This window comes from Panulirus ornatus, chromosome 2, assembly GCF_036320965.1.
Source record: "Panulirus ornatus isolate Po-2019 chromosome 2, ASM3632096v1, whole genome shotgun sequence".
Lineage (NCBI taxonomy): Eukaryota > Metazoa > Arthropoda > Malacostraca > Decapoda > Palinuridae > Panulirus > Panulirus ornatus.
Genome location: NC_092225.1, coordinates 100,844,178 through 100,853,175, shown reverse-complemented (window position 1 = coordinate 100,853,175; position 8,998 = coordinate 100,844,178). Strand labels below are relative to the sequence as shown.

The 8,998-nt window shown below is 46.5% G+C and overlaps 1 protein-coding gene across 1 annotated transcript; it reads right to left on the bottom strand.

The window, feature by feature from the left end:
* Window positions 1-990: 990 nt before the first annotated feature.
* On the bottom strand, window positions 991-4,366 carry LOC139758836 (tubulin alpha-3 chain-like). Its single transcript, XM_071680687.1, has 3 exons — window positions 4,226-4,366; window positions 2,406-2,628; window positions 991-2,259 (listed from the first exon to the last, which is right to left on the bottom strand). The coding sequence occupies exons 1-3, from the start codon at window positions 4,226-4,228 to the stop codon at window positions 1,133-1,135; spliced, it is 1,353 nt and encodes a 450-aa protein (XP_071536788.1). The 5' UTR covers window positions 4,229-4,366; the 3' UTR covers window positions 991-1,132.
* Window positions 4,367-8,998: the final 4,632 nt, after the last annotated feature.

Here is an 8,998-nt window from a genome sequence, read left to right as displayed (position 1 = left end):
GTATTTCAGCCCTTATGCATACGAATGTTGCGTATTCAAATATTAGGCAGGTCCAGGTCTTGCACGGGCTTTAAATCATTGACGATTGTGAGCCTGTTGTTGGGTGTGCAGTTCATGGCATAAGTCGAAAATGCCATCACTGTCATAGTCAGTTATGTGTTTGAACGTATGGGACATTTCCATGTGTTGCGTATGTGTCCTGCGCAAACCGACGGTTTTCAATATTTTCTTAGTATACGAGCTTTCATTTTTCGTGCATATTTTATGTAATATATCAATATTCTATTAATCTATGAGACTTAAAATGCAATTACATTTAACGATTTGAGGTCTATCAATTATAGATATTCATAGTGCAATGATTCTTTGACAAGGGACTAAATAATTACATAGAATTTACTTAAGTCACGCTGTTTTCAATTATTTCATGCATTTTCTATGAGTCCATCAGTAGCTCCTGTAGAAATGGCGTAAGGGAAACTATATCAGATGAAGAAACAGGAGTTGCGTCAAATTCCACAAAACTACGTGACCAAACTCATAATTTTGAGGACAGAACCAACACGTGCGGATGTGAGTCATCCATCTCAAACTACTTGTACGAGTTGGACTTACGAGTAATCATATGTAACTGTCTGTCTCTGTATGTACGTGATCTATTACTGAAGGTGAAACATATTTTGAAGATAAGACATTTATAACATAGTTTATGAATTTGTAAAGTAACCATAAAATATATTTGATCTAGATGCAAAAGCGTGTAAGTTTGGAAGTGATTTTATATTCTTTAGGCAACGGGATTATCTAGAAAATGTTTACCACTACCATAATGCTTCTTTAGAGTGGAAAAAAATTTATCTCTTGATTTTATGTTAATACTAACTCCGGACGGGATTGTACCAAAGTTTTCTGGTGTGAAAACGATTGGTGGTTGGAAATAATGAGTGGAGAAAACGGTTTGATATTTGAGGTGGGAATGAGACAAGAAACTGGTATCAAAATAATTTAATTTATGGTTTCTTCTCAATAATAAGATTTGTGGGGCCTAATGATATAATAAAGCTTTAACCAATGACTCGGCGGAGGTGTTGCGTCCGCTGACAGATGAGGGTAGCCAACTTTTGAGGTCAGCCTAATAGTCTTCGCCCTGCTCGTCCTCGTCACCAACGGTGTCAAGGCCGACCTCTTCGTAATCCTTCTCGAGAGCTGCCAGGTCCTCACGGGCCTCTGAGAACTCTCCTTCCTCCATGCCCTCACCCACGTACCAGTGGACGAAGGCGCGCTTGGCGTACATCAGGTCGAACTTGTGGTCCAGACGGGCCCACGCCTCAGCAATGGCCGTGGTGTTGGACAACATGCAAACAGCGCGAGATACCTTGGCCAAGTCGCCGTTGGGGACAACAGTGGGTGGCTGGTAGTTGATGCCGACCTTGAAACCTGTTGGACACCAGTCGACGAACTGGATGGAACGTTTGGTCTTGATGGAGGCGATGGCAGCGTTGACGTCCTTAGGCACGACGTCACCTCGGTACAGGAGGCAACAGGCCATGTATTTACCGTGACGTGGGTCACATTTGACCATCTGGTTGGCGGGTTCGAAGCAGGCGTTGGTGATCTCGCCCACGGTGAGTTGCTCGTGGTAGGCCTTCTCAGCGGAGATGACGGGGGCGTAGGTGACTAGAGGGAAGTGGATCCTGGGGTAGGGCACCAAGTTAGTCTGGAACTCAGTCAGGTCAACGTTAAGGGCACCATCGAACCTGAGGGAAGCAGTGATGGAGGAGACGATCTGGCCAATGAGACGGTTCAGGTTAGCGTATGAAGGTCGTTCGATGTCCAAATTCCTGCGGCAGATATCGTAAATGGCTTCGTTGTCAACCATAAAGGCACAGTCAGAGTGTTCCAGGGTAGTGTGGGTGGTCAGGATAGAGTTGTAGGGTTCGACGACGGCGGTGGCCACCTGGGGGGCTGGGTAGATGGCGAATTCCAGCTTACTCTTCTTGCCGTAGTCAACAGAGAGCCTCTCCATCAACAGAGAGGTGAAACCTGAACCGGTGCCGCCGCCGAAGGAGTGGAAGACGAGGAATCCCTGAAGACCAGTGCAGCTGTCGGCCAATTTCCTGACGCGGTCTAATACCAAATCTACGATCTCCTTTCCGATAGTGTAGTGTCCTCTGGCGTAGTTGTTGGCTGCGTCTTCCTTGCCGCTGATGAGTTGCTCTGGGTGGAACAGCTGGCGGTAGGTTCCGGTGCGTACCTCATCTGCAAGGAAAAGGATTGGAAAGTGAATATGTATATATATATACAAATATGTTCTTTAGTGTATGTGTGTGTATGCTGAGAATCCAATGTCTAGCGTATATATACACAGTCATACGAGGTGTAGGAAGAGCAATGTGTCTACTCACCGACAACGGAGGGTTCGAGGTCGACGAAGACGGCCCTGGGAACGTGTTTGCCGGCACCAGTTTCGCTGAAGAAGGTGTTGAAGGAGTCGTCGCCGCCGCCAAGGGCCTTGTCAGAGGGCATGGAGCCGTCGGGGGCAATACCGTGCTCGAGACAGTACAGCTCCCAGCAGGCATTGCCCATCTGGCAACCAGCCTGGCCAACGTGGATGGAGATGCACTCACGCTGCACAAACACAACACAACGTTAGAAACACCTCGTCACATTAAGCTTACATTACAACTTACAAATCTAAGCTTTAGCTGGATGTTAATCACGTAACCCGTCTTGCAATAAATGTTTACTCAGGTGAAAGTCACGCCATCGCAACATTGTGACGCGTCGTGTCCTTACGTGCGAAGGAATACATTTCTCGAGTGTCTACGTCATCGCTTCCTTTGGTATCGGCCGAGAGACAGGAGAACCCAAGGTGACCGAGCCAGTCACAACAGCAGCCTCCCCTCACCCTCACCCACCATCCTGTGTCGTAAGGCGGCACATTTACGCTGTTGACACACTGCATTCCAGGAATGAGTGGTGTTGCGTGAGCGCGGAGGGACGGGCCCAGCTGGCGGCGAAGGTCACGGGCATGACGCGCAGAGGTGTGCTGACCTCGTCTTTCCAAAACGAAGACTAAACTACCCATATCCCGTTAAGACTGTCACTCATGATGGCCGGAAAGACTTATGGAAGCAACAACGGCTTCTCAATCACGCATACAGCTTTCGTGGTCCGGGGAACTGCGTTGAGTCTTACAGGATTAGAAAGGTTCAAATGATGTAAACATCTGAGGTCTGGCTGTGTCCCTATACGTAATACGCACCGCTCACTTCTCGCTGTCGGATGAACGGGCAACAGGGAAGGAGGTGAGGGGGAGGAGAAAGGGTGGGTTGATGAAAGTAAAACACCTGGGATGGAAGGCAGCTAGTAGAGAGAATGGAAGGAAAGAAGAGAACTGAGAAAATGACGAGCGGGCAGAGAGAAACAGAAATGGGGGGTGTCCACTTTAGATTTAAGTGAGTAAGTGTAGCGGGGGAAGGAGCAAAGTTGCCCGGATCATTGGCGCCTATGGTTAAGCCGGGACCCCAGCGTCAATAGGCGACACAATCCTGCTTTTTTTTTTTTTTTTTATCTTTTCACTTTACGATCTAAACCTACCCTCCCCCTTTCCCCCGAGCCCGCCAGGTGCCTCTCCAACCCTCCCCCCATCCCCCCCAACCCTTACAGCTGGTCGCAGAACACCCCCTGGGACGCAGACGGATGCGCGAGTGAAAGTTGAGGCCGAGGTGAGTGAATGAAAGAGGAGGAGGAGGAGGAGGTGTTCTGTAGTAACGCGGTCGAGGAGGACTTTCACCCGCCACCTGTTGCCTTGACCAGCGTTTGACTAGACGACGTGACGACCCTGGGGTATGATGGCGTGACCTTTGACCCTCCCTAGAGATCGTACCGTCGTTCTCTGGGGTCATAAGCGATGCTCGGAGGGTCAACTGATTGTGAGTGCCACTAACTGCTTCCACACCATGTTAGTATATCCGTCAAACTTGCATGAAATGTGAATTTACAAATTCGTGGTTTTTTCCCTTCACTCAGCGAATACGGTCCTATCTAAAGGCGTAAAAGCCATTTCTATAGTAACATAACTCATGCGAAGGCCTGAGATTCTCAACTAATTTAAGACTTCAAATGATTTTTTGGGCAGCAGTTTTTCAATTCTTTTTTTTTCTTTCCTTCACTTTACGTAAATATCTTAATACGGACGACACAAAATATTTCAGAAGCTTACCATTTTGAATGTGCTGTGTTGTATAAAGGGCCGGAGAAGCTCTCTGCTGACCAGTCGCGTCTAACGTTACGGAGTTAGCGCAGCTGAATGAGGATGCCCAGCCGCACCGTTGACTTATATACCTCCCGTGACGTCACGTCAACGTGGGCATTCCGCGGGCTGTGATTGGCCGACGCCAGCCGGCAAGTCAAGGACTTCCACCAACGTACGTAGGCGGCCGTGTGGGAGGTGAGCGCGCCCGCGCGCGCGTGTGCGTATGTCTGTCCGTCTCGCTCTTCTACCATTACTGCTGTGTCTCGAAAACTCCTTTTACATATTTCCCCAGCGAGAACTGTGGCAGGACACCGTGCTAACGAACGCTACGCCGCTCAAATAATGGGAAGCTTCCGATTCGGGAGGGGCTCGTGAGGTAGATGGCGCTGGCGAGCGGCAAGTGTCTTAATAAGGGCATGACTGTGGCGCTAGCTAGGCTGAATCACATCGCCTACCCTCCCTCACTACCAGGACACGCCCAGGCTCCAGGCCTGACCTCCCTCCGGAGTAATTCGCGTCGATGTACCGATTCCATTAATCCTGGCGATCATTGGGAGACCCAGGAGGATTAATTGAGCCATGTTGTGTGACGGACGCCGCTCATTCGGCCCGTTAGGGCGAGAAGGTCTGGAGCGACGGTGGAAATTGGTGCCATATGGTCGGTCGGTCAGGGAGACTCAAACAGCCTCCCTCACCAGTCTCCATCCCTCCTCCTCACCTCCACCTCCCCCCCTCCTCCCCCGTCACCACTACTACCCCCCACTCCTACCCTCCCCTCCTCCTCCTCCACCATCACAAACACTGGCACCTACGTTGGCATATCCCCCACCACTCATAACCCCCCCTCCCCGCCGCCAACATGACCCCCACACCTTACCTGCCCACTGCCCTGAACTGCTAATTCCTCTCTACCCACACTCTCTCCAACACCTCCTCCACTACGCTCTCTCTCTCCTACACTACCACTACGCTCTCTCCAACACCTATTCCACCACGCTTTCTCCAACATCTCCTCCACTACACTTTCTCCAACATCTCTACACTATACTCTCTCCAACACCTCCACTACGCTCTCTCCTACACCACCACTACCACTACGCTCTCTCCAACACCTATTCCACTACGCTTTCTCCAACATCTCCTCCACTACACTTTCTCCAACATCTCTACACTATACTCTCTCCAACACCTCCTCCACTACGCTCTCTCCTACACCACCACTACCACTACGCTCTCTCCAACACCTATTCCACTACGCTTTCTCCAATATCTCCTCCACTACACTTTCTCCAACATCTCTACACTATACTCTCTCCAACACCTCCTCCACTACGCTCTCTCCTACACCACCGCTACCACTACGCTCTCTCCAACACCTATTCCACTACGCTTTCTCCAACATCTCCTCCACTACACTTTCTCCAACATCTCTACACTATACTCTCTCCAACACCTCCTCCACTACGCTCTCTCCTACACCACCACTACCACTACGCTCTCTCCAACACCTATTCCACTACGCTTTCTCCAATATCTCCTCCACTACACTTTCTCCAACATCTCTACACTATACTCTCTTCAACACCTCCTCCACTACGCTCTCTCCTACACCACCGCTACCACTACGCTCTTTCCAACACCTCCCACACTACACTATTCAAAACCATTTACATTACACTCTCTCCAACACCTTCTACACTACACTCTCTCCAACACCTCCTCCACTACACTCTCTCCAACATCTACACTACACTCTCTCCAACACGTCCACTGCACTCTCTCCAGCATTTCCTCCACTATACTCTCTCTAACACCTCCTACACTACACTTTCTCCAACACTTCCTCCACTAAATCCTCAACAACACCTCCATCACACTCTCTCCAACAATATCTCCGTCATATCATCACACTCTGATCTGAAATAATCATCTCAACTATATATATCCGACTAAGCTCTTCACACAACTCTTTCGCCTGAAACAACTCATTAGAAATTATTTCTAAAGGTAGGCCATACAATACAAATGTCGGTAGCATTTTCTTTCACCATTCGAATTAAAGAAAACTGGAATAAACTGCCTCCAGATACTGTCAAGGAGAATAGTTTAAAATCCATTCAAAAAACGTTTAAATGAATACTTTATTGATGTCATCATAACTAATTAAACTTACTCAAGAATGATAATGTAATATACACTTATTTCAATATATTTCTTTACGAAATATACACCCAATTTCTTAATTCCAGATCATCCAGTGACCGAGAGTCGATCACGATGCGTTTTCTATTCATCCTTCCCTATAAAACCTCCAAGCCAGTATACCCTATCCATGCATAATGATATTCTTTCATGGCGCTTTTCCCTACCGGCTGATTTGCCGGACGGAGCGGTGGATAGAGGTACGGTGGAGGGAGTGGTGGATAGGCGGAGTGATGGAGCCTCCTCGTGATCTTCTATCCCTCATCCATCTATATAGGATAGGAGTATGAGTCACTATCGCTATCCTCCAGCAGGTAACCTTCGATCATAGACCATCAAATCTTCTCTTGTTTGGCTTTCACATGTGCTCTCTTGTTTCACTCCCTCTCTCCACATCTCATTCATGATTCTCTCTCTCTCTCTCTTTGACTACCACTTTCCCACTCTCATAACACAACCCTCCTTTTATCTAAATCCCTTTTACATACTCTCACCTCCTCTTCTTCTTATTCTTCTTCTTCTTCTTCTTCTTCTTCTTCTTCTTCCTCTTCTTCCTCCCTCCCTCTCTTTCACTCCTACTTCTTCGACATTTCCCTCCTTTATCCCTCATTCTTTCCCCTCTATCCACTTTCCCTACCCCTTTCCCTTCTTCACCTCATATTCCTCTACTGTCTCCCTTTCGGTAGAGTTCTCTCTCCCTCTTCCTTTCCATCCATTCATTCCTCCTCTCTCTCTCTCTCTCTCTCTCTCTCTCTCTCTCTCTCTCTCTCTCTCTCTCTCTAGTCTCTCTCTCTCCCCCCCCCCCTCAGTTTCCCTCTCTCCTCCCACACGCAGCCACACTCCCTCCAGCTGACCCAGCCCTCTCTCTCTCCCGCTTACCGAAGCAACGTGAACAGCGACACACCTTCTGGGTCCTTGCGACGCTGGTTGCTCGTGATAGTGGGAGACAGGTCGGAGAGACAGGGGTTACTACGGGCGGGATATGAGAACAGATACACGACATATGGATAAATATGTGTGTGATTTTTGTAACTACAAAGGTGCTAATTATGTCATTCTTGGACTTGAAGTAAAATAAGTGTGAGGTCTATTTCTAAATATATATATATATATATATATATATATATATATATATATATATATATATATATATATATATATATATATATATATATATATATGGTGCTGCTTTTAACTACTCCATACGTGGACAATGTTGTTCAGGCTCATGTGAGTTTCGTCACTCGAAGGAAAAGGTTTAACTCACGTGTTTGTGTCCATTGTTACCAGGGAAAAACAGACTGATCAAGCCTTAAGGAGCTGCTTAGATCAAGATGATGGAAGTCTTTGACAATTTTCAATACCTGTACTATCTCTGAACCTTCTCTTTTCTCAGCTAAATAAGCCTAGGCTATTTCAAAAGATTCTCATGGGATTTGTTGATTAGCCTAGGAATCATCCACATAATTTGCCATTAAAGAGTTAAGATTTTTTTCTTGGACGAGTATTCGAAGACCCCTTCCTCCCTACGAAACTATTAAATTAAATCAAAAAATCAAATTACTTTATTGGTCATGCAATCACATGAAATTTGTCGTGTGCATATTTCGCAGACAGATAAGAAGTTTCACCCAGAGATATTTATCTTTACATTCATCACCTATGTATATCAAAAGAAAACATCCTGGGGTAATATGTCCAATAAGACTTTAAAAAAATCCAATATACAACTTACATATCACATTAACTGAATCTCAGAACCTTGAAAATTTTTTCGTCCTGTTTACTGCTTTCGTGCACTGCTCACTTGGCTTTAGATCCCCAGAGATTATTACAACCAACAACATCCATACATCAGCATATCATCGAGAATTTACAGCTAGTGGGTGTTAATCTTGGCACATGACGACGTTAGAATCAATTAAACAAATGTGGGCGTAATTCGTCAATTGGTCTGTGTCAGCTTGAAGATGTAGACGATGAATTTCTGTCGTAGATTGGTCCCTCAGTTCACTATCGCTTGTAGACTGATCCCTCAGTTCACTATCACATGTAGATTTGTCCCTCAGTTCATTATCGCTTGTAGATTAGTCCCTCAGTTCACTGTCGCTTGTAGATTGATCCCTCAGTTCACTATCGCTTGTAGATTGATCCCTCAGTTCACTATCACATGTAGATTTGTCCCTCAGTTCATTATCGCTTGTAGATTAGTCCCTCAGTTCATTGTCGCTTGTAGATTGATCCCTCAGTTCACTATCGCTTGTAGATTTGTCCCTCAGTTCACTATCGCTTGTAGATTTGACCCTCAGTTCACTATCGCTTGTAGATTTGACCCTCAGTTCATTATCGCTTGTAGATTGATCCCTCAGTTCACTATCGCTTGTAGATTGATCCCTCAGTTCACTATCGCTTGTAGATTGATCCCTCAGTTCACTATCGCTTGTAGACTGATCCCTCAGTTCACTATCGCTTGTAGATTGATCCCTCAGTTCACTATCGCTTGTAGATTGATCCCTCAGTTCACTATCGCTTGTAGAT